At 47.6% G+C, this 25,389-nt stretch overlaps 1 protein-coding gene across 12 annotated transcripts in view; it reads left to right on the forward strand.

Moving 5' to 3' along the window:
• MYCBP2 (MYC binding protein 2) overlaps positions 1-25,389 on the forward strand; it is a 2,065,574-nt gene that overhangs the window by 1,559,233 nt on the left and 480,952 nt on the right. For all 12 annotated transcript variants that reach the window (XM_086934832.1, XM_086934837.1, XM_086934835.1 and 9 more), the window contains one exon: positions 6,488-6,637. In XM_086934832.1, coding sequence (XP_086790958.1) covers positions 6,488-6,637 — 150 coding nt within the window. The remainder of the gene's footprint in view (positions 1-6,487; positions 6,638-25,389) is intronic.

Below are 25,389 nucleotides of genomic sequence, written 5' to 3' on the forward strand. Positions count from 1 at the left end.
ATTAATTGATCTGACCGATGCCACACACTACCACCTATTGACACACGAGGGAATTGCTACAAAAAGGTTCCATATCCAGTCTGGTGCCTCGTAGGAAATTCACCAAGTAAGTAATCTGTGATTAAATAGTTTCTGAACCAAAAAAGGCATGACCTACAGAGGACGAAGCTGCGGCCGCCATTAAAGATATAGTTATGCCCACGCTTACTCCGGAGGCTGCCCTAGAACTGGAGGCTGATCTCACGGCGGAGGAACTGCAAACCGCGATCCGATCGCTGCAGTCAGGCAAAGCAATGGGACCGAATGGGGTCCCGATCGAATTGTATAAACAAATGGCAGGCAGTGTCACTCCACATCTATTGCTAATGTACACTGACAGCCTGGATAGGGGAGAACTTCCGCTCGACCAGCGGTTCGCCGCGATAGTGGCGATCCCGAAGCCAGGGAAACCTCCAACTGACTGCACCTCTTATCGCCCAATCTCATTGCTCAATGCAGAGGCTAAAATACTTGCAAAGGTAGTGGCCAGTAGACTGACTTCTCACCTCCCGCATTTAATTCATTCAGATCAATCCGGCTTCATGCCGGACAGAAACACTGCATTAAACCTCAGACGCCTGCATGGGTTGCAGGCTAGGATTCCAGCCCTGCAGGAACCGGCAGTCGTGATCTCCCTAGACGCAAGGATGGCTTTTGATATGGTTGAATGGAATTTACTCTTCGCAGTCCTTCACCATTTTGGTTTTGGCCCCAAATTTTGTGCATGGATCCGCCTCTTATATACCAGACCTTTGGCGTACGTGACGGCAAACGGTCATATCTCCGACAACATACCACTAGCTAGAGGGACGCGCCAGGGATGACCCCTATCGCTGATACTTTTTGCTTTGGCATTGAAGCCCCTTGCGGCGTGGATTAGAGGAGAACCACTGATGCGAGACATTCAATGGGTGGGAGGACCGTATCTCCCTCTACGCAGACGATGATTTGGTGTACTTGACAAACCCTGAGCACTCCCTACAGGTCCTCCTTAAGATTTGCGATAGCTTTGGAAAGGTATCCGGATACACCATCAACTGGTCCAAGTCCATTATGTATGTATTACGTGGCCCACACCGCGTCTCCCAGCAGACTGCCCACTCCTAATTTCACATGACTCATTTAAATACCTAGGCATTCATATCACACCTAGTCCTTGCAGGAGAGTAGGGTCTGCTTCCTATGGTCACCCCCACTTGTTGCTTTACTGGTATTCGACTTAGATATGGCTGTGGGCCTGCTAATCAGACCCACAGCACAGATGCACTGTCTTCAAAGTTACACCATGTACTCTAGGTACATCCACAATTGGGAATTGGTTCACCTGGTCAGCCCCTGTAGAAGTGTACCCTACGTACTCCGGGCATAGGTGTAACCAAGGCCTACCCGGGGCTGCAGCATGTATTATGCCACCCCTGGCTGGCCACTCAAATAGACACAACTGGCTGATCACTCATGTGGGGCAAGGTCGTGTAATCACCCCTTGCTTAGGTTTAGTATTCCTATACCTACTTATATATAGACACATAGTAACCTATAAGTCACTCCTATGGCAGGCCTTAACAATCCTGGAGGCAGAGTGCTTGGTTATGTGTGAGATGGTGTTCTAGCATGAGCTGAGCCTGTCTGCAGCTTTCGGAACCATGTCCTTATAGCTGTTCTATGATATCGGCATACCATATACTCTTAAGTGCATTATAATCCTCGCTGTTAATGCTAACTTTGATTTGGCTTTATCCAAACATGTCGGGTAAGGTGTCATACGCTTTGGAATACTACCCCCTCGCCAATTCTGGTGACGGGGTAGCATTCCACCCTTCTAGAGGGAGAAGACATGTTGTTTCTGACTGTCCCGGTTAAAGTTAACCAGAGCCCCAGCGTCACAAAATGGACGCTGCTGCCACCGACACAAGTCTGACCTCCTGCTGCTGGGAGTCATTCCAGTCACGGAGGTTTGGACAATAGGTTTCCTGCCTGGGGAGGTGCGAGCACCACCCCAGACAGGACTTTGTGTATTGGGACAGGGAGGGCTGAATAGAATGAGACACTGCCTGGGGCACACTAGGTTCTCCATGCATACCCCAGTTCAAACCGGTTGCTGGGGCACTCCAGCCCCAGCTCTGGCGCGAAACTGGGCAAAGCAGAGGGGGTGTAACCACCCCCCCTTCCTGGTCCCACCCACAGGAGGTACCTAGTCAGTAATCCAGCCCCTTTTAGTTGTATAAAGGTAGGAGCTGAGTCCTGCGACTTTAGATTAGAAACTGACTGAAACCCGAAACGAAACTCTGGACCTTCGACATTCTGTTGAAGCTGAAGACTGAAGAATCTCCTTTGTGGCCAAGGAGTGACCACCCTGGGCAACCAGGCACCATCCAGCAAATCAACAGCTTGCTTTGTCGACGTTCCCGCCGGAACCTGAGCACAGAGCCTGACCAGACCCAGACTTCCAGACCTCTCGGACCCTCGCTTCACGACTGCAGCATAGCTGAGATTCGTGGAGGCGACGAGACACGTGGGACGGGACAGCTTGAAAAGCCTGCAACTTGCTACCTGTGCAGCTCCTGAGGCACCCTCAAAGCTGTGCACTGGGGATTGAGAAGCCCCCCATCTCGAGCTCCATCTGCGACGAAGATCAGCCCCCCACACTCCACGAGTCCTGCGTGGGGCCCTTCTGCATTTGTTCTGCTCGACGCGTTGTCCGGTTGCTGGCCCGTTGGCTAGTAGCCTCTGTGACGACAATCCTTTTGAACCACCTTGCTGGTCTGGTTGCTCCAGACTGGCCCTTGCTTCCCTGCAAAGGTGAAGCACCTCAGACCTTGCTGGTCTGCACCAGAAGCCTTTGTTCTATCCTGCGTGGGTTGCCTTTGCCAAGGCTCGTTGACTCCAATCCAGAAGTCGACTCCTCCATCTGCGAGAACCTTCGTGGGACAGCCCGTCTCCAGCACCTGGTCGTCGCCGACGTCTCCTGGTTCACGTGGCTACCAAGACAAGCTTCAAGGCAGCACCTGATTGCTCCTCGACGTCGTCTGGTTCCTTCCTGGTTCCACCCGGTCACTGGCTAGTGACCCAGACTCTGTCCTCTCTGCTTTCAGATCCTCTTCATCCTTGATCCACCCTTGGATCCACCCGGACATCTTCCTCCTGGTCGCCTGCAGCATCTTTCTTCAGGTCTCTATAGGCTCCAACGACGAAACCCGACACATCTTCACACCTATGCACCCGCCGTCCGTGGGTGAGGTAACGCGAGTACTTCGTTGCTCCCAAGGGTATTGACTATCCAAGTGTCTAGTCTCTAGTTGTTTCCTCCTAGCTCAACCGGAAGTGTCCTAAATCCTTCTATATCTAACTTCTAAGTCCCCATTGACTTTGCATTGAATCCCACGTGTGTGTGTGTGTAAAGACACTGCACGCGCCGCCTGTGGGCTTCCTACTTCTAAACTATTGTTTAGACAGTGTAGCCCCAGCGATTCCCTTGGCCCTAGGCCTTTCCTTTTCTCATGACGTGGTACTTATACCACTTTCCTAATATATGGTATGCTTCGCCCCTAGGGCCTAACCGTAAATTGTGCAACTTAACGTATATTAACTAAGTGTCTTGTTATATGCTTTGGCCTCTGACCTCATAAAGAGTTCAGAGGAGTGTGTTAGAAATAAACATATATATCTTATATATATCCTGTGTGGTGTCCTTTCATTTGATATTCAAGGGGTTACATATGGTAAAACACGTGGCTTTACACTCCCTTAAGAGTCTTTTAGCCTAAGACTGTTCGGTCCACGCTACCACTAGGATAGCTGATCTATAAGGTTGACTTACAACCATCACCATAAGGGTTGTTTGGACTGGTGCAAGGTGATCACTAGAATAGTGAACACCATATATCAGGCCAAATTCTCACAGTCATGCAGACTTTTTCTCTAAAAATTTGGCGCCCCCACTGGAGCGTTTAAGAGAGATGTGAAACACTGGGAGTCGCTTCCCTTAACATTATTGGGGAAGGCGGCGTTGTTCAAAAGGATGGCCTTGCCCCAATTTCTATACGTTCTTGAAAACACGCCACTTCCAGTGCCCCTGAAATATTTTAAGCAAATAGCGGCTCAGGTGTCCACGCTGCTATGGGGCAATAAGCCGGCATGAGTAGCGCAGGCGAAGCTACACTGGGGGTGGTACAACGGAGGAGTGGTGCTCCCTAACAACCAATTGTATTATTGGGCGGCACATCTCAAAGTTATTCATCAGTGGATACATGCTTCACAGGCTGACCCAGCATACAAGGCAGACAGTTTTCAGCTGGGTACGGGAAATGTACTTGCGGCTCTCTATAACAAAGGCCAGAGCCCAAAGCTAATAGGACCCACAAAGCACACGGTCATGATATGGCATACAGCGCAGACGTGGCTGGGATGGAAGGGAGTTATTACCCGGCTCACCCTGCTTTGGGATACCAAACGACTAGGGCAACTGAGAAACTACAAGGGCTTTGACCAATGGGACAACATAGGTATCTCTACGGTGGGCGTTTTGTGGGACAGAGGGATGGTAATCCAGTTTGAGCAACTCAGGCAACAGTACGAACTTGCACCATCCGAAGCTTTTCGTTATACACAGATTAGACACACACTGTTAGCGGTGCTACCGCAAGACACTGAAGTACCTGAGGCCTCCCCGTTAGAGGATAGGCTTCTCACAGACTACATGCAAAAGCGAGCCACATCATTCACCTATGGTAAGCTGATTAATAACTTACCGGACCGTACAGCCTCTTTACGAGAGAAATGGGTAGTGGACATGGGGGAGTTAGACGATACAGAATGGCAGGAGGCATTGGCCTCACCTAAAGAGGTGGGTATACCCTCACGACTCAGGCTTGTGCAGCTCAAGATACTACACCGCACATATCGTACTAGGTGCACTCTATACAAAATGGACAGAGCGCAGCATCCACACTGTCTGAGAGGATGTGGGGAGGAGGGATCCTTCTTTCACACATTATGGGACTGCCCCAAGATAGCTGACCATTGGAAAAAGATATTAAGAACGGTGTCGCAGATGGTAGGGGTATCACTGGTCCCAGAGCCACGTAGATGCTTGCTAAATGTGTGGGAACCCAATGATCTGACACACCCAGCACAAATGTGGGCTACCATGGGATTAATGTTGTCTAAGCGCAATATAGCGCAGAAATGGAGAGCAGTGGAATTGCCATCATTAGCGGCCTGGTGTATGGACATGGACATGGCTGTGGTGGCCGAAAGAACGGTATTCATAAATCGGAGATGCCCCCAGAAATGGAGCAAAATATGGGGAGTGTGGAATAAATATCGGGGGGATGTGTGTGAGCCGCCACCAGATTGTGATGAAGACAGTTCTGAAGATGAGCAATAATGTATATATTGGGATTGGTTTAAAGAGATTGTCCGATGTGTTGGCCGCAATCAGCCAAATTTGTACAGGCGTTAAAAGTGCTTCGATATGGTGGTTATATATACTAATTGTAATGTATGGTCATGTCCAACCTGACTTTATTGCTGAAGTTGTTAATGAAAATAAAAAACAGAATAAAAAAAAAAAAAGCATGACCGATGAAAAGTAACTTGTTCTTCTTCAAATCTGGTATCATTCATTATTTTTCAGGTGTCTCCTTTTTATCTCCTATGAAGCCCACAATCCCCTATCCTTTCATGTCCGTGCTTGAAAAGTAAGGTGTGATGGCCTCAGTGGGTTTTGAAGTTATGTGCACTGTTGCCTCTTTGGCCGAAGTGCGGGCGTTTTACAGTGAGGTCAACACTGTTTACTAAATGAGCAATGTCTAGGCATGTGAATATGACGCACAATTGTTTTAAGCTACTGTGGGACTTACAGCTTGAGGAGGGAGATCAATTCTCGGATGTTATTCTGTTAAAGATGCCAAAGCCGGAGAGGATACTTTCCTATCAACACTAACCTTATTGTTGATATCATGTGCAACATCACAAATCGCTACATGAATAGCATCACTAGTGGTGATACAGCTTGCCCTGTATGACATGTAAGCACTGTTTTAGCACCAACCCTCTGTTCGAAGAGGTAGAAACACATTTTTCTTACAGGACACAAGTGGAAACAAAACAGCATACAGTATGCAGCCAACAATTATGCAGTGTTATGTGTAAGCCATTTGAATGATTTTACTATATTTACCTGCATATCTCTTGATTTCTTGTTTTTTAATGAATTGATGTAAGGTTATGTCATAGTGCTGGAGTACATTTAATCAATTGTGCATTCACTGTTTTGATGGGAAAACGGAGCTAAAAAAAGGCAATAAGTAAAAGCTGTCTTCTTAGATGAAAATATTTATATATTGTTCAGTACTTACTTACAGTACTCCTTTAGGGCAGTAGTTCGTGGTTTTTGAGTGGATGAAGTTACATTTTAATTATTTGAAGTGTCTGATTATTGTTTCAGGCTTTCAACTGGCTTCTCTGCAATGTCATTCAGACCACTTCTCTCCATGACATTCTGTGGTACTTTGTGGCTTCACTAACTCCAGCACCTTTGGAGCCGGAGGAAGAGGAGGATGAGGAAAACAAAGCAAACAAGGAAAATGCTGAGCAGGTAAGGTCTTTTTGTTAATGGTTGTTTTGTAGTTATCACTATTTTGGTGTTTCTTACTCTTTTAGCCCTATCACAGTAAGTGTAAATCTTCAATGGTCTGAAATGCTGAGCCCAAGGCTCCTCAATAAGATTAAAAGAAAATAGTTTTGTTCAACGCCCTGTATACTTATTTTGTGGGAAATATGAGAACGTTTCATAAGATACTGTGACGACATTTTGACTCTCTTCACTAATCTTTCATGGTAATAGTATTCCAAGTAAGCAAAGCTTTATTTGAAGTTGTCACTTAATCTGTGCTAGATAACATTACTCAGCTATATTTTAAAAGATCCCTAATTTCTAAATTGGTTTCTCTCATGGAGTCGGTAGTATGTAAGGGCATTTTCTAGCTTCTTATATCGAAAGTATGCTTGTTATTTCCTAGTATGTTTTAAGATTTATGATATAGCCTGAACCAGATCCGGTAATTAATTGTAATTTTCATGTGTGGACCACGATGACAAAATGAACTGCATTTGGGTGTCCGTCTTTTATTAAACAAACCAATACATTTAAAGAGGAATATGGAATTCTTTCTCTGTTGAAATATTCTAATTTCTCATTGTTGCTTATATATCTAGTTTGGTATCTTTCACTTGACTGAAAGCTTAGTTGTATACTGTATAACTTGTATAACTGTATAACCTGAACTCAACGATCAGTTGCACCCAATCCTGGCTTGCCGATAACCACCTCAAACTCAATGCCCTGAAAACAGAGTTCCTTCTGATCTCACCTCCAGCTAAGATATCAACCACTCAACATTGGCTTAAACTCCTAACCGCACTCAATGTCCAACCCACCATCGTGGACTCAGCAAAATCTTTAGCAATAACACTCGACACTAATCTCAACATGCAGCAACATATCAGCAAGGCAACAAAGGGAGCGAACTTCCAGATCAATACTCTGAGGAAACTCAAACCCTACCTCCCGGCCAAAGACTTCCAAACTGCAGTACAAGCACTAGTCATCCCACGAATTGAATACGGCAGCACCGCCCTCTGCGGACTCCCCCTAACTACAACGCACCACTAAAAGCTTCTCTAAATGCTGCAGCGAGACTCATCACTGGGTCAAAAAAGTACTCCCACATTACCCCTGACCTGAAATCCCTGAATTGGCTGCCTTTTGAAGGCAGAATACAGCTGAAAATCGCCTGCATGACACACAAGGCGGTACACCTAAACTCACCCGGCTACCTCGCTCAGAAGTTGACAATCTCTGGGGGAATTAGAAACACGAGAGGCACAAACAATCTCCTGCTGAAACCTCGAAGATTCCGGAAGGAAAAAACATACAAGCGCTCCTTCTCAGGAATGGCGCCTAGGATCTGGAACTCACTCCCTCCCGAAACCAGGCTGATCTCCTCCACTACACTCTTTAAAAAAGAAGTAAAAGCTATCCTCATGGCTAAATACACTTGAGCTACTATTTCGAATCCTATTAACACCTTGCACCGTTCTGTATTACATGTTTGACCCTTGACTTATTTGTATGAGCTGTTTTATCATCCACATGAATTGTTTTGTCACTTAGTAGTACTATTATACTGTGATTTATTGAGTTACTCGTTTGAATATGCTCCCCCTTGCACCCTTCTATGTAAAGCTTGATTTGCCTGTTTGACTTTGCTCCCTCATGTACCCGTCTATGTAAAGCGCTCTGATATCTGTGAAGATCTTGTTTGCGCTATATAAAACTCTTTAAATAAATAAAAATAAAATAAATAAATAAAAACTTAATATACTTTTTCTTGTCACGTTTCACATTTTTATTATTACCGTATGTATTTTTAGGTCTTGCCTGCAGTCAAGCTTTAGCTGTCTGGTCTGAGCTTATGAGGAAATGGGGTGTATTATATGGTGTGGTTGTGCGACCCCGCTGTTATACACCTACCAACCCTTTTAGGACCTTTAGGTTTTGTTTGTCAAAACTTCAGCTCAACCCTGGGTAGACAAAAGATAAAGTGTAAAACATTTAAACGGCACCAAAACAATTGTAGAAGAAATCGACGAGACGCCAAAGAATTTCAGCATTAATTTATAAAATTAGACTGTATTTTTAGACACCACAACAAAAAAGATTCACCACAGGGTTCTGGGAATATAGAATTTACCAGATATAGTAAATCAAAGCATTTCACTTAACCGTGAACAAGCACTGGCAAATTCAACGAATTTATCTTTCTAGATGTTTTATTCTCAGTCGAATGGATTCCTATGGAGTGGTCCTGTTGCTGAGGATACAGGATGCTGGAAGATGCTCAAGGATGCCACAAAAATGACTCATTCCACGGGGGTTCTTCTGCAGTAACTCCTCGGTCCACGAAGGTAATGAGAGGGTCCTGTACCCAGGGTTCAACATCCCACAAGATCCTCTCCTGTCTGCCCGAAGTATATTCGCCTCTGGACTACCAGTCGGCTGGTGTTGCTGTCACAGCCAAATCTTTCTCTGGACAGCATATTGCCTTCTAGGCAACCAAGCTGCACCCCAATGTCACCCCCAGGTCCAACAGACTCTGGTGCAACTTTTGAACATCTTGTCTTTGTCCCTGGTGCAGCAGGATGGCAGGGAGTGGCGTTCCGGGGATCTGGGCTACCATTCGTCCTTATTAGGCTTCTCCGGTTATTGTGTCCTGGGGCTGTGAACAGGAGGCGACCCTGGAGTCTGTTTGCTTCGGCTGAGCTCTGAAGGCCACTTCTCCTGGAGCATAACACAGCAGGCACAGTCCCTATGCTTTTCTAACCACCAGGTGCAACAGGAGCAGTCCACATCGGTGCATTCTCTCTTCACCAGGAACTTGGTGCAGAAGGGCAGTCCTCCTTCAGTCCTTCTTCCAGTCAAGTTGAGATATGAATTCTGGGAGCCAGGGGTGTTCTATTTATGTGCAGAAAATGCCCTCAGGGTAGGATGTGGTTGATTGCCAATGGGCTACCAGGTTTCCCCCAGATGACCACTACCTGAGAAGTGTGGCATCTGGCTATCCCTGGATGCACCATTCTGCCCTCTCCCACAATGACAGAACCCCCTCTTGGAGTCCAGAGCTCCCTAGCCCAATCCAGAGATGTGGCTTTTAAAATGATTACATGCCCCTGGAAAACCAGTTTGACAACTCCCTGTCCCTAGTGCCAGACTGTGTCCCTAAACAATAGAGAAGTTCCTCTCCCAAGTGTGCCTCATCTGCCCGTCAAAGACGGCTTCACCTTTAAGGCTCACTTTTTGGGTGAACACTTGTGTGCCTTCTTGCCTAGGGGAGGTAATACCTCCTCGAGTGGCAGTCCTCTATTTTTATCTCTCCAGGGTTGAAACCTAAGGGTCCTCAAGAGGTTGGTGAGTGTATTACATGGTGAGGTCGCACAACCACAACATATATAACACCGTATTTCCACTCAGAGCTCATATCACAATGCACGCACAACCACAACACACAGCATCACTTACGTGCTTATCAGCACTCAGTTTGACAAGTTCCAGGATGTCTGTTACACTGGCATACAATTCAGAACTGCACTTCTCTGGAAACCGCTCATCTTGCTCCTCCCTGTGTTCAAGTGTCTAAAGCCTGGCCTCCTGTTTGCCTGCTCTACATTTCCAGCAGGCTCTGCAGTTCCACAGTCACACAATGTGTTTTCCTGGGTTGCTGCAAAACTGCTGGTATAGGAGTGCTGTAAGCAGAGCTGCTATCAGCCCCCTCTTCATTCCTGCTGCCATCTTTGAAGTGCTTATTCTTGTCTTTAACAAACTGCATGGTGGCTTCAGAACCACAGCGTCTGATATTTTGTCATCCAGCTGCTGCAGATCTTTGCAGTGGGGAACCAGGTAAGCATGCAGTGGCTCCACGGCGTGTAAGATAGAGGCCTGGTATAGACACTGCTTTACGAGTCACAGCTTTTATATTAATGCGAGAGGTCTTTTCAGCTGGTGCTTCTGAGGGCAGTGACTTTGAGGGTGAGAGTATATGGTTTGACCCTGAAACATTGGCCAAAAAGCTCGAGAGGCGTTAACATGTCGTAGCCGTGGGATCTTTTTAATGTTCTGAGGATAACAAGGATTCCTGAGGGTACGAAATACCTCAAACACAACCGCGATGCTAATGTCCTTACGTAAGAAACATACAACGGAGGACTGCCTTCTAAAACTTCCCTTTGATACTTTCCATGTAGTTTGTTTAGGACCCAGCTGTAACATTGGCGTATTTGGGTGCAGAACTATGCTGATCAAGCAAAAATAATAGTCTGCCTAAAGGTTAACAAATACTAACTAAAACCAGTAGCACTCTGAATCCAACTGTCATTTTTTTCATGGTAAGTCTTAAAACTTGTAAACTGGTGGGTAACAAGTGCGTCCCTCAGAAGCCATTTGTAACTGGTCATGTGGCAGTGCCAGTGATAATGTTACATACCCTCAGGTAGTGAAGCAAACGGTAGTTGTTGCACATGTCAAATAAGAAAGTGCTGCTGAGAGTGTACTTTAGAAGATACAGAAACTTGAGAGAGTGCCTTTGAGATCTTGGGGCACTCCTTGAGCCCCTGAGAACACGAAGCAAGAAGTACAAACTTTGGTTTTGAGAGGATCCCGAAACTGTGCAGCTTGTAGCAAATGCTGAGGGTGAGAAAACCTAGAGAACCAGGAGTGAGTGCGATTTTCTAGCGTAACTTACCGTTTTCATACCTACTCATAGAAGATAGCTTTATAATGTGAGGCGTCCCTGATGCCAATAAGCACATTTTTAGGTGGAACTAGACAGGCAACAGGTTGCGGTGATTGTGGTGGTGCTTAAACCAATGTATGATTACCGAAGTGATTTTCAAAGGTTTGGGGAAACCTTCCTAGATGAAGAAAAATAAAACACTTATTTGAAGGCAGAATTTCCATAAAATAAAAAACATTTTCTGTGCAAGGAATAATCATTTGGACAAAAGAATAGAATAATTGATTATTTATTAGGTAGTGTTGGTGACATCAAGAACCGAAGACCAACAGCCTGCACCTCTAGAATCTGCATTTGTTGGGAGGCTGGTTGACTTTCTGCAGTGCCAGTGATTCCCTAAGTAGTTTAGAATCAGAACATACAGGCCAGAAATAATGGGAAACACCCATGATTGGGATATTCAACATGGTTCCTTCCCGTATGTCTTCAAACAGCGCGATTGGCCTCCTTAAAGTGAGGTGGTCATCTTAAAGCAGGAATGAGTAGTCCCTAATTCATATGCAGTTGCATAACCAAGTTCTTCCCTTTCTGCGCTTGACTTTGTGGTAGTAAAGTTGAGCAATCTAGGCTTTTATCCAGTAGTTGGTCAGATTTAGAAACTCTGATATTCTTCAAATAACACTGAATAAACTCAATGTTCTGTGCTATACCTTTAAAGAAGAATGACAGTTTAATTTGGTGTTACGTAAAAAGAGCAGTTAGTGCATAATGAAAACCTGAAGGTGCTAGCACCTTATGAGGCTGAGCCAATGGCCAGCAGATTAAATGAAGCAACCTTGTTATGTCTTGCGACTGCTCTTTTAGTTACAGTGGCTTTGAGTGCACAACTGGCCAGCTCAGTGGGTTGAAGCCCAGTCTACTGCGTTTCCAATAAAAACCTCCTGAAACCGAGGACCCACCCAATGCAGTCAATGTTATAGTTCATGTTTTTTTTTAAGTTCTATTGTCCAACTCATTGGTGATGGGAGATCCGGTCCCTGTGTCTAGATGTAATGGAGCTAAAGTATTTTTAGAAACAGTTAAGCATTCAAGTACTTATTGATGTTTTTGAAGTAAGTAGATACAAAAGTAGATCAGCATGCACTAACAAATCCCCAGGTGTATCTATGTTTAGGGACCTGTATTTCAGAAACTACCAGTCATGGTTAGACAGCAAACTGTGTTAACTCGGGAACCACAGTGATTAGATAAATGGTTCAGGTAATTCCCAAATCAGGGTGACTTCCCCAAGCATACAGATTTAACCTCATTATAGGTATGAATGGCTCTATCTTTGCTCCTTTAAGCAACATGAGCTGTGCCATTGAAGTGGCTCCTATTCCTGTCTGTTTTTCCAGAGCTATTACATCCGAATTATGTCTGCAGGAAACTAGACATAAAAGAACCGTTAGCTTTGCAGACAACTGTGTAAGAGAAAGATCTTCATTAGCGGGCCAAGATCTGGGAAAATGTAAAGCCAGGTCAACATCCCATAGCAAAGAATACTTCAGCTGAGGAGGGCGGACCATCTGAATACCTCTAAGTAACTTGCACACCAATGTATGCTCACCTACAAGTTTACCATCCAAATGGGGTTGACCAGCAGAACGGAAGTTGTTAGCCGTCCTGTAGGCAAGACCCTGACTAGCCAAATCAGCTAGAAAATTCACAATCATATGGACACCTGCCCCTAAAGAATCCACACTCTGTTCATTACACCAACATACCCATCCGCGCCAAACTGCCTAATATATCGCCTATTCGTAGAGGGATTTCAAGATTGAGGCAAGAAGAACATATCGTCCTGCAAAACTCCTGGCACTTGCCAATGTCGACTGAAAGTCTTCACGCCATGAGGAACAAGAATCCTTGAGACAACAACTGATGTGGAAGACCCGTCGGGACAGAGAGGAGGTCCAGAAAGGGAATAATTTGCATTGGTGGTGCGCAAGATAATGACTTTGCTACAGGAAACCAAGGCTGGGCCTCCCAACAAGGTGTCATTAAGACCAAATCCGCTGTCTGTCTACTCACCTGTGAGAGTACCCTCTGGATAATTGAGAAGGGGGTAAACGCATACAGAAGACCATTCATTCATGACTGGAGAAAGGCGTCGTAGGTGGTTGCAAGAGGGTCCGGCCTCCAAAAGTAAAAGATCTGGAGATATTCATTCAGGCGGGATGCACGGGCCCCAGAGCAGATTCAGCTTGTGAAAGACTTGTGGACGAAGTTGCCAATCGCTGGAATTGTGTAGGAAGTGAGACTTCCAGTCTGCAATCATATTCTTTTCCAATCTCCACCAGAAGAGGAGATCTCATGCCGCCCATACAGTTGATATAACGTACCGCCGACACGTTGTTCATTTGGAGAACAATGCAAAAACCTTTCTTGCACACTGATTGTGTGCGAAGTGCAAATGACCCCACCAATAGCTCCAGACAATTGATATGGAGATGAAGCTTTTCTGGGGACCACCTACCCCCGTCTTCTCCGGGCCCCAGCTGGTCACCCAACCCCATTGGCTAGTATCAGATTCTATTTATCACCTCTGCAACCGAAGCAAAAATCTCATTGCCGTTCCAGGAATCCCTGTGATCCAGCCACCAGGTCATCTCCACCCTGGTCTCTTCTGATAGCTCCATTCGCTCCGAATAAGTCAATCACTTTTTTATTTTTTTTTATTTTTTTTATTTTTTTATTTTCAAAAACAAACTTTATTGTCACCAAATCAGTGCTACACAGCTTCAGGCCTACAACCCGGAGGCCGGCCGCATTTAAAATTGGGGTCAAAAATAGTGACAAACAAATGAAACAGCCATATGACCGACAACCCTGAGGTCCGGCGGCAATGCAGCAGTCTCATAGAGGCTGACTCTAAGGAAGTCTCCTAAGTAAATGACAGCCCCCTCTGATTTAGAAGAGAGATCTCCCCCCCCCGGTCTTGCCCTCCCTGTAGCTAATTTTAGCAATAACCAAGATGAATACCACCTTAGGTCACAAATAAACGCCGACTCAGAGACAATTAAAGAAAACAACCCCCTCCCCTCCCGCCCTCCACCCTGACACAACTCCCCTGACCATTCCTGTGTGCTGTGTAGCCTCTACACGACCCTGTCACCTCTGCATCTGCAGTCATGGGTCTGCGCTGCCATAGTCCATTCACAGTCACCAGGCCGGAAAAAACATGTCAGAATCATAAGAGGATAGAGGGAGCAATCTCCCAGCCCCGGGAACCCCCGCCACAGCTGCAGTCCCAGGAGATGTGACTAGTCCGCTCCCTGTCATGGTGCAGTCTCTAGAGCTACCAGTGTGTCGCCTCCCGGCTCTCCCTCTGCGCTCATCGGGGTCAAGTGTGTCCGATACAGCCCCCAGAAATTCTTAGGCCGAGAAGTCGGGGGGAGCAGTTCGCTATAGTGTTCTGTTTGTGTGCAGCAGTAAATCATGTCGTGCACCCATCTTAGTGGTCGGGGGCGGGCCCCTCATCCAGCGGAACGCCACTACTTGTCTGGCCATCAACATTCCCATATCCGCCAGTCGTCTCAACGCCACCGGTAGTCGTTTCGAATACCCCAGGAGCACCAACGCCGGGTCTGGGCTAATATCTAGCTCCAGAATCGCACTCATCTCCTTAAATATACCATCCCTGTATTTCTGGATGGCCGGGCATTGCCATGCCAGATGCAGAAAATCCGCTACCTGTGCATGACATCTCTCACACTCCGCCGTTTGTCTCAGGCCATACCTGTGCAGCCGTTCCGGAGTATAATATACTCTCTGCAAAAACTTAAAATGTATAAGTCTGTGCCTCCCATTTAGAGAGATCTTCTTGGTATTACCGCACCAGTACTGCCACATGGCATCGTCTATTGATATTTGAAGGTCACGCTGCCACTCAACCCTGGCTTTCATGAGGTTCTGTTCCCTGTCCATTATTGCCTTCCTGTACAGTATTGTGACCAGTTTACGGGGCTCCGCCGCCTTTATAGTATGTGTAAGCTCTGGAATTTCCGGCGGGTCTGCCAGATCCGGGCCCAGTAGGCTCAGCAGGGCTCCCGTACTCTGTGGAAGTGGAAGCGTGCCAGCAAGGAGACAGCCCCGTCGCCGGCATATATCTGCTCCCACGTCTTTGCCTGTCCCTCCAGAAACAAGTCACCTATCTTAGCTATATCCAGCGTGCATAGTGCTTGCATCACTCCCTTGTCTTTCAGTGGTGGGAGCCATAACCCCCACTCCGGGAGCATGTCCGGGGAGTACAGTATTTCACAGTTCCGAGTCAGGGAGTGCCAAGCGTGGTTAGTGGCAGCCAGGGAGTCCAGAACACCCGTCCTACGGTCAACTGGAAGGCACACCGTGGCCGGGAGGGGGAGGGGAGCTGCAAACAGACGTTCCAGCCAGACGTGCGGGATAGTAGCCTCACCGTGTATCCAAGTATGCAGATGCTAAGCCTACGCTACCCTGTAGTATAATTCCAAGTCTGGTGCATTCAAACCACCCATCTCGTATGGGAGCGTTAATGTACTCCATTGCACCCTGGGCTGCTTGCCCCCCCCATGCCAATTTAATCATAAGTTGCATGACTGTCTTAAAGAAGTTCTTAGACAGAACCACCGGAAGCGCACTGAACAAAAATAAAAACCTTGGCAGCACCACCATTTTCATGATGGCTATGCGACCAATGAGAGAGAGCGGCAACCCACACCACTTTTCCACGTCGTCCTCAAGTCTGCTGTAGGCCACACCGTAGTTTTCTCGTATTAGAATTTCCGTATCCGTGTGCAATTGAATCCCTATATAACGTACCGCTTCCTGGGACCACTGCAGTGGGTACTCCGCGTCGAAGCAGCTGGTAGCCGGGGTTAGAGGAAAGACCACCGACTTCGACCAGTTGACCTTTAGGCCGGAGAGAGCGCCGAAACGCACCACTTCCCGCAAAACCGAAGACAGGTTATTCTCCGTGTCGCGGACATAGAGCAGGGTGTCATCCGCATAAGTCGAAACTATGATCTTGTGAGCCGGGAAACTAACACCCTCGCCACCAGTGCATAGAGCAGCGGCGACAGAGGGCATCCCTGTCTGGTCCCCCTACCGATAGGAAAAGGGTCCATTAACAGGTCTCTCACGCGCAGTCTCGCCGACGGGTCGTGATACAAGGCTCAGATCATTTGGATAAAGGGCTCGCCCAGTCCCATGCGTCGCAGCACTCTGATCATAAAGGGCCACTCAACAGAGTCAAAAGCCTTTTCCATGTCTAGGAATACGGCTATAGCTTTCGCCACGCCAAGGACCGTCCTAATGTTATACGTGAGGTTCCTATTGGGGATGAATCCCGCCTGTTCCGGAACAACCAACTCGGGCGCTAGAAGGGCAAGGTGCGTAGCCAATACCTTGGCATATAATTTGGCATCAACGTTCATGAGCGAAAGCGGTCTATACGAACTGCATTCGTCATGGGGCTTATTGGGTTTAAGTATAGTCACCAGTAGTGCCTCCCTCATCGATAGTGGCATGCTGCCTTCCACACAAATGTCATCGAATAGTGCGGAGAGATGTGAGATCAGCTTGTCCTGGAACGCTTTATAGAAGCTCACAGTGAGCCCATCAGAGCCCGGAGCACTACCAGAGCGCATGCTCGCCAGAGCCTCCACTATCTCATCCTTGCCGATGGGCAGCATAAGGAATTTCCGCTGTGCATTCGAGAGCATAGGCAATGCAATGTGTTCCAAGTAATCAGAGATGACATCATCCAGGTTTCCGCCTTTTGCCGAATACAGGTCCGAGTAAAAGTCTCTGAACCGGTCAACTATCTCAGCATTCTCAGTAACCAACTCACCATCAGCCGCCTTTAACTCCGTAATCTGCGTCTTCCCTCTATTACCTTTCAGAATTCTGGCTAGTAGAGAACTAGGTCGCTCCCCCTCACCATATGTCCTGGCCACCATGTATTTCCCCATGTGATGGACCTCCCTATCTGCCTCCTCGTGGTATTCAGTAAGCAGACTCTTGATTTCCTCGAGGACCTCCGTGTTTGAGCTTTCACGCTGCCTTTGCTCAAGGGTGGACAATTGGTTTTCCAGTAGCGACAGTCGACCCCGGATTGATTTGAGAACACTGGAATGTTTGGACATAGCCATGCCCCTAATATACACTTTAAAAGCCTCCCATAGAGTATGGTAGCTATCCACCGATCCCACATTAGTATCAAAGATGACGTCAATGTCCTCCGCAACCTCCCCCCAAAACATCTCGTCTAGCAGTGAATGGGGAGGGAAACGCCACGTGAACGGTGGTATGCTTTTAACAGGCGAGTGTAGTTTCAAAAGCACTGGGGAGTGGTCCGAGAGGGTGCGTGGCAGCAGTATACAAGACTTGATACCACCCATTATCGCTGGCGTCGCCATCCTGTAGTCAATCCTAGTATGTATATCATGAATTGCGGAGTAGTGTGTGTACCCTCCCCTCTCAGCGTGTCTATAGCGCCACACATCCTCTAGATCGGGCGTGAGGAGCTCCCTGCTTAGCGCCTGTGTAGCAGCCGATGGCCTATGCGGGAGACCCGCCGATCTATCCAGCGCCGGGTCAAGTACCAGGTTAAAGTCACCTCCCCAGAGCATTCGCGATGAAGCATGAGAGCGGACTGCAGACGTCAATGTGTTATAAAACTCCGGGGAGTCAAAGTTAGGGCCATATACAAAATCCAACCCCTTTGCGCAGCATTGTGAAATGACATATCTCCCCTCCGAATCAGCCTTCAAAAGGGTCTGTGTCGGCGTGGTTCTCGGGTTAACCCAGGTCAGTACTCCCCTAGCGTGTGTCGTAAATCCAGCTGCGGCGTAGTTACCCGCCAACCCTAGCGTGTGTCGTAAATCCAGCTGCGGCGTAGTTACCCACCAACCCCCTCGAAAGGAGCATTCTGCTAGCTGTCGGCAAGTGCGTCTCCTGAAGTAGAGCCAGATCCACCCTATGGCGCTGAAGATAGCTCAGCACTCTCCTACATTTACGATAGTCGTTTAGGCCTCTAACGTTCCATGTGAGGACTCGCAGCGTGGGTGCTGAATCATGATTACCTGTTATGCTATATACAGCCATCCCTACATAAGATACAGTGTGTCTGAGGCAAGACAAGGTGTGTTTCAGGCAATGGCCGTGCGTGTGATAGGCAACCAAATTCCCTCCCCCCCCCCAAACAGAAAGCAACAGAACTTCAAGAAGCAACCCCTCCCACAGCAGACCTCCCACAACCTGGCCTGGCCAACCTCCTTCCCGCCCCCCTCCCCCTCCTCTCCCAAACTCAACCTGAATAAGAACAACCCTACGGTGCGTTGCGCCCTGGGGCCAAGGTCACCTAGCATCCACAGTATGATATCCATGCACAATGTACTTCTGGGACCGCAACCCCGCCGCCGCTGCGCCTTGCATACCAGCACCAAGTGAGCGTAATAGTGATACAATTACCCAACTACTTTATGTATCAATACCCCCCAACCACCCCCGCAGCCCAGAGATCAAATCCTGACTCATCAATGCGTACAGCATATCTACCAAGCGCAGAAGCCCCCATGTGCCTCACCTTTCTCAGCGTTGTCTGCCCCACCCTCCACACTGCAAAACATACATCCGATGCAACATCAACGCATGAGGCAGGGCATCTCGAACAAGTCCTACCGCCCTGTCAGTAGTTCAGTCACTCCTGCTCGTCCAGCCCACTGCTATCTTCTCCCTCATCATTCGAGCGATTCGAATCATTAGATCGTTCCCTGGCCCAGCTCTTCATTGCACGCTGCAGAGCGGCGGTGTCTGTGAAATTGTGCGAGTGACCCTGGCGATTGACCCTGAGTTTCGCCAGGTACAGAAATGAAATGAAATGAAAGGAATCTTATATTGCGCTACTAAGCCCGAAGGCATCAAGGCGCCTAACAGCAAAACCATGGACAAATAAACAGTAACTACGGGTACGCCCTGGCAAACAGTCAAGTTTTCAAGGCCTTTCGAAAAAGCAGGCATAATCCAAGCCAAGGTCTTTCAGCTGCTTCTTGTATGGGATAAAGGGCTTGCGTGCCTCCTGCACCTTGGCGGTGAAGTCCGGATACATGGAAATGGACGATCCCTCGTATTGTAGAGAAGGTTTAGATCTGGCCAGCCGTAGAGCAGTGTCTCTGTCGCGATAATTAAGCAACTTCGCTATGACCGGTCTCCTTTAACCATTTTCTCGGGCCTCATCAGTAGCGAGACACGTGTAGAGTCAAAGAGTCGTGATCTCTAGCCAGCCAGTTGAAAACACCAATAGACTCAGACTCGCCAGACTTCGCAGTCGCGCAGTGTATTGGATCAAGCCCAGAGCTGGATCTCAGTCAGTCGCCATCTCAGCGGCTTGTAGAGACGCCAAGGAGGGAGCCCTGATGTATCCACTACGCTGGGCAGACAGTTCCTTCCCGGGGCAGAGATGCCAACCCACAGCGCCCGCTCCCAATGTCCAACCTTGTTGGGTCCTGCTTGCGCTCTGCCGTATACCCCCAGTGCTGACCTTCTATACTTGTTGTAGTGGGGGAGGGGGGCACCCCGCACCAGGCCCACTATGCCACAAGTGTCACCAGGCCTTATATAGCACACCCCCTCCAGAGAGCAGTAAGGTGCACTCCCATCAGTTCTTGTCACCTCCGTTAAGCAGCAGCATGGGGTGTGGCAGCCGCACTCCGCGTCCACCGGCAGGCCGAAGCAGCACAACCCTGTAGCAGAGTGGGAATCGCTTATTGCCCAGGCTCACCTCTCTGTGTCGGGGCGGTAAGCGCTACACTGCACTACTCCTCTGGGTCTCCGCTTGTGTCACAGCAAATAGACAGGGTGCGCAGCTCCAGTCACGGCTCTCTGTGTCCCCCGCTGGCTCCCGTTCACCTCCGACACTGTGCCAACCTCCAAGGGGCCCTTCCGCCATCCGCCGAAAGTCGGCCCGTGGGGAGACCGCCGTTGCTTCCCCCCAGCTGCCGGCCGCGGACCTGAGAGACCCGGGACCGCCGTCCTGGGGGTCCAGCGTGCCACGCCCACCTCCGAGGGGCTGCCACGCAGTCTGCTTCAGTGGCCAGGGGGCACCACAGCCGAGTAACGGGGTAGGAGCGCACCCCCACCGGGCTCCGATTACGTCTCTGTAGATGTCTGCCGCAATCCTTCCACTCGCACACCTCGCCGATCGCCCGTGGGCTCCGCACTCCACCGGACCGGGACGTCTGGGTGACTCTGGCCGCTTGTCGTGTTACGTTGCCCGGACTGGGCATCTGCTGTGGGCCGGGTATTCAGGCTCCCTCCCTCGTCTCCCTGCGCAGCTCCCAAGACTCCACCAGCGGAGCTGCGACTCAGCCGGAAATGGCACTGCGGGCTCCTCAACAGTGAGCGGACTCCGGGGAAGGAGTGGCGGGGTCAGTGTGCACGCTCAGGTGCAGGATAATTAAGGATCTGTGTTAAGGCTCGGCAGAGCAGCGGGCTCAAGCGGCCATCACGGATTCTGGCAAACTCTGCCCCCATCCCATAAGTCAATCACTTCCGAAGATGCAACATCTTCAATGTCTGAAGTGCCCGGTAATGCAGGGGGATCCGGAAATATCGCTTGGTTGGAAGAAGCTAATTGACCCACAAAAGCGAACCAGAATCCTCAATGATATAGTCGGAGAGGCAAGCGCTCTCAACTTCTTCTCGATAAATATTCTTTTCTGCAACAGTAACAAGAGTTGGGCCTTGACAGAAGCTACTTGAAAACCCAGGAACTCTAGAGTCTGGGAAGGAACCATGACTGACTTTTCTGATTTGATGACGAATACCAGATCCTGAAGGAGCTGAACTGCCCAAGAGAGATGAACAAGAACCGTGTCCCTGCTCTGCGCCATGACGAGAGTGTCGTCTAGATAAATAATCAATTGTACTCCCTGCTTCTGGAGATACTGGACCACCGGTCAAAGAGTCTTGGTGAAACACCAGGGAGCTGTGGACAGACCAAAAGGCATGGCATTGAACTCGTACCAAAGGTGGCACCACAAAAATCAGAGGAACCTCTGCTTGGGGAGATTGGGACTGCCAAATAAGTGTCCTTGAGGTCTAACCCGTACCATCCAATCTCCCTCTTGCAAAAGATCGCAGAGCAGGTGTATGCCCTCCATCTTGAAGTGGCGATACACTATCAAAGTGTTGAAATGCTTGAGGTTTAGGACTAGCCAGAAGTCATTTTACTGAACCAAGAAGATTGTACTGACGAAGCCCTAGGAGTGCGGATCGATCTGTGCTATCTCCCTTTTTGAAAGGAGTACTTGAATCTTTTCATCTATGAAATTGCTCTCTGTTTGGGGGAAAAAAGGAGTTGGATGAGTCCCCTGTCAGAGGGTGTAGTAATACTACAATCTAAACCCCTGAACCACCAGCGAGACACATGGTTCCTGAGTGATAATCGCCCAATTGTGCAGGTACAACTGCATTTGTCCACCCCACAAGGCCTCAGAGGCCCGAATAAGTCTTCCCTGCATAAGTGGCATCGATGGCGTTGTTACCACCCCGATATCTGCCTAGCGGAACGCGGCCACAACCTTCTCTATTGTGGGTGGGGATCCAGAGGGAGCACCTCTTTCCCTCTGACAGTAACCTCTGGAAGCCTGTTTGAATTCACGGCTTGGCGCTCTGCCTCGGAAGGCCCTGGAAAAAAGGCTACAATGGAACATCTTCTTCATAGACATCTGGGCCTTGTCCAAGGTGGAGAATGTGGCAACACTCTTCCCTAGGTCTTTAACAAATTTGTCTCCAAATAACAAGCCATTTGTCATAGTGCCCGCTGCTGTAGAGGCCAACTCCACCAGTTTCGGGTCAGTCCTTATTAGAAATGATTTCCTACGCTCGCCGGAAATAGCACAGTTAGAGTTGCCAAGGAGGCACTACGCTCTTTGGGCCCATTCGGGGATCTCATCCGGATCCAACTGTGAATTTACTTCCTTAATCTGACGGCCAGTTCTAGAATTTTAGTGGGAGGGCTGGAAAGGTAAAGCAATTTATCTTGGCATCCATTCCATGCCCTGTCTAGACCCTTTTTGGAGTCTTTTGCAAACTTCTTAAGGAAGGTTGCTATGTTTAGGCTCTAATCCGGCATTTCCACCACTTTGCTGAGGAGAGACGGTCTAGGGCATTCCGATCTCAGGGTGTTGTGCACCTCATGCTGAAAGAATTTGCACAGCCTTTCCTGAATATAGTGCACCACCTCCATACTGGGCACCCATTCTGTGAATCGAGGATGAACAATATATTCAGGTTCAAACAGCAGGTTCTTATGACCTACCGGTAGTAAATCATCAGTGTGTCTTGCGTTTGTGTTTTGATGCTGGCTATGGATCATCTTGGGGAATGTCCAAATCTGAAGGTGGGGAAGAAGACTTAAAAGACAAGTTTGTGAGGTGGGAAGTTGAACCCACCGAGATCCACAAAGGACCCTGGGATGGAGTGCTCCCATACATATGGTCCCAAAGACAGAGGCAGCAATCGGAGAGAGGGCGTCCGAAGTAGAAGAATCCCCACCTGAGGCTCTTTGAACAAATCCCACTTCATTGGTCGCAACATTGCCAGTGACGGAGTCCCCAGTGGACTTGCTCAACTCTCGCCGTCCATAACGGATCAAGGGTTGCGTAAAAGGCCCCAAAGCCCTGATTAGGGCTCGATTCATGGAATCCTGCACACGAATATCAAGTGGTTCCACTAACGTCAGTTTCAATTGGTGCTTATAAAACACTTATGTTTATTTCATATATCCTTCCTCCTCATCAGTGTAGTATGCCATGCTGCTTTAAGGAAAAAATACAGCGAGCAGCTGGAAGATGTTCTGGGGGATATGAGCCCCAGAGCAGGTGTAAAAAAGGCTAACAAGCTAAAATCGGGCAACAAAAACCCTATGGCAGAGCCCTTAATTAACGTTTATTCGCCCTGTCTGGCATTCTCTGGGGACTGGAGCATTGTAAATTGCTGTGTGCAGCATGCAAAGCCAATCAGAGACTCAAAGGACCCGGATCAGCCCCGCAAGCATGAGTGAGAACAGCAACAAAAAGGTGACTATGTCCTCGCTCGGAGCGGACCGACCGCTTTGATTTCCCCGCTCCCGCCCCATGCTGGGAAGGTGATGGGGAACTGTTTATACAAGAAGCCCTGAAGAGCAGAGTCTGCTCCGTCACCGCTACAATAACAGAAAATTACAGGCAGTTACGATGAAGTAACACTTATGCAAATAAGCAAAATCAATAGAAATGAAGTCACTTAGCTCGGCTTCAACAGCAGCAAAGAAAGAGGAAAGACTATAGTCAAATAAAATTATCTAGGGAGGCATTATCCCTATGATTGGATGGGGCAGTGGGCTGTTGGGGCTCATGGAATATGCAGTTTAAAGATTTTATGTGTTTTGAATGGCTGCAGTGAAATTATCAGTAAAGAAAGAGAAGCATAATCTGAAGCCTCAGGTCCTGATATAGAATTCTAAGATAAGGAATCTGCAGCTAGATCCTGTCTCTACTCGAGAAGGCTTCACCGAAAGTAAGTAATTTATTCTTTAGAGAACGATGGCTGTCACTCATATAACAACAAATTGTTGTCCATTACCGAATGATTTTATTTTTTTCTGAGCTAGTTTTTATTTGTATTGAGATGGTTTATAATAACTATTCAATAAATAAGGACCAAGTATCTCTTTTATGTCTGTAGCATATTTCTGAAGATTCAGAGAGTAACTCAGCAGGAATATCTTGTTGTGAACTTTAGTTTTGATTAATTTGGCAGGGTAATAACATTCCTTATGGTACAGTCATAATATTGTGGCCTTCCTGGCCGGGGGCTTTCACATGGTTAAAAACTAACATTCTCATCTTATTCAAAATCACTTTGTCAAATCATTAGAGACAAAAGTAACCACAAATACCTTATGTATACTTCACTGTCGCAGCACTGCAAACTTTAGTGAGGAAGGACAGCTTTACCCATTTGTAGGGTTCAATGTTGCTATTGGTATCATTCATATTAATATTGACCACTGATGTCGTCCAATCAATTCAAATCATTACTAACCTAATTCAGTACTTTAGGTGGCTAGCTGACTGCAACCTGAAAACTGACACCTATTTCTTCTTGCAGTTATATATGTCAGAAGGCCACATACTTGTCGGAGTGCATATCAACTCTCATAAGGTCCAGGGCTCAAACAATTGTGCAAATCTCATAGATTAATGCGGTCACTTATAGGCTGGGTTATCATCATTAAGATGTGCATCTTGCATAGATTATTATAAATTTTTCAGGCAACCCCATACTATATTATCTCTTCGGTCTTTGAAAAAATCCTTCTTGAATGGCATCTTTTCTTTGGAAGGCAACTAGGTGTGCATATGGCTGCAATTGCCACTTTTTCATAGAAGGCTGTCATTACCAGGCTTTAAATTATACTACTGGGCCCCTTTGGGAAAACTGCTGAGTTCAATCATGAATTCCGAGACTAGTTGATCAGTGTTACTCACATCTCTCTTCCTTAGGCAATGAAACTCCTAGGAAAAAATGATTGTATTTGTTCAGTCATCCGGGTTATTACAAAATAATCCAGCTCAAGATGATCCAGTCATATGTTCATGTTTGAAATGATTTTCCTAGGACTTCAGTATCCCACCTCTTAACCGCATCGCTGCGGCGGCTTTTCCCGCTGTGTGTGGCAATTCATCAGCACACGACCGCCGTAGCTGATGACGAGCAATTCACTTCTTCCAGAAAGCATGAGAGACACTTGCATGTCTGTGTGAATGGGAAAGAGAGATATGGTAATATATATTATCTTGCATTTTTAGGTCGGCACCTTCTGAGTTTGTGCTGAGATATTCAGATATGGGTACGCAATAGGTTCCTCTTTAGAGCTATTGTTAGAAGAATTTGTGTATGGCATGGATAGCTTTGCAAACAAATGTTAAGAAGATTTTGCTGAAACAAAGGGAGGGAGAGTAGAGGTAGGCAGGGACCTGTCCTCCACTGCACT

This window comes from Lissotriton vulgaris, chromosome 8, assembly GCF_964263255.1.
Source record: "Lissotriton vulgaris chromosome 8, aLisVul1.2, whole genome shotgun sequence".
NCBI lineage: Eukaryota > Metazoa > Chordata > Amphibia > Caudata > Salamandridae > Lissotriton > Lissotriton vulgaris.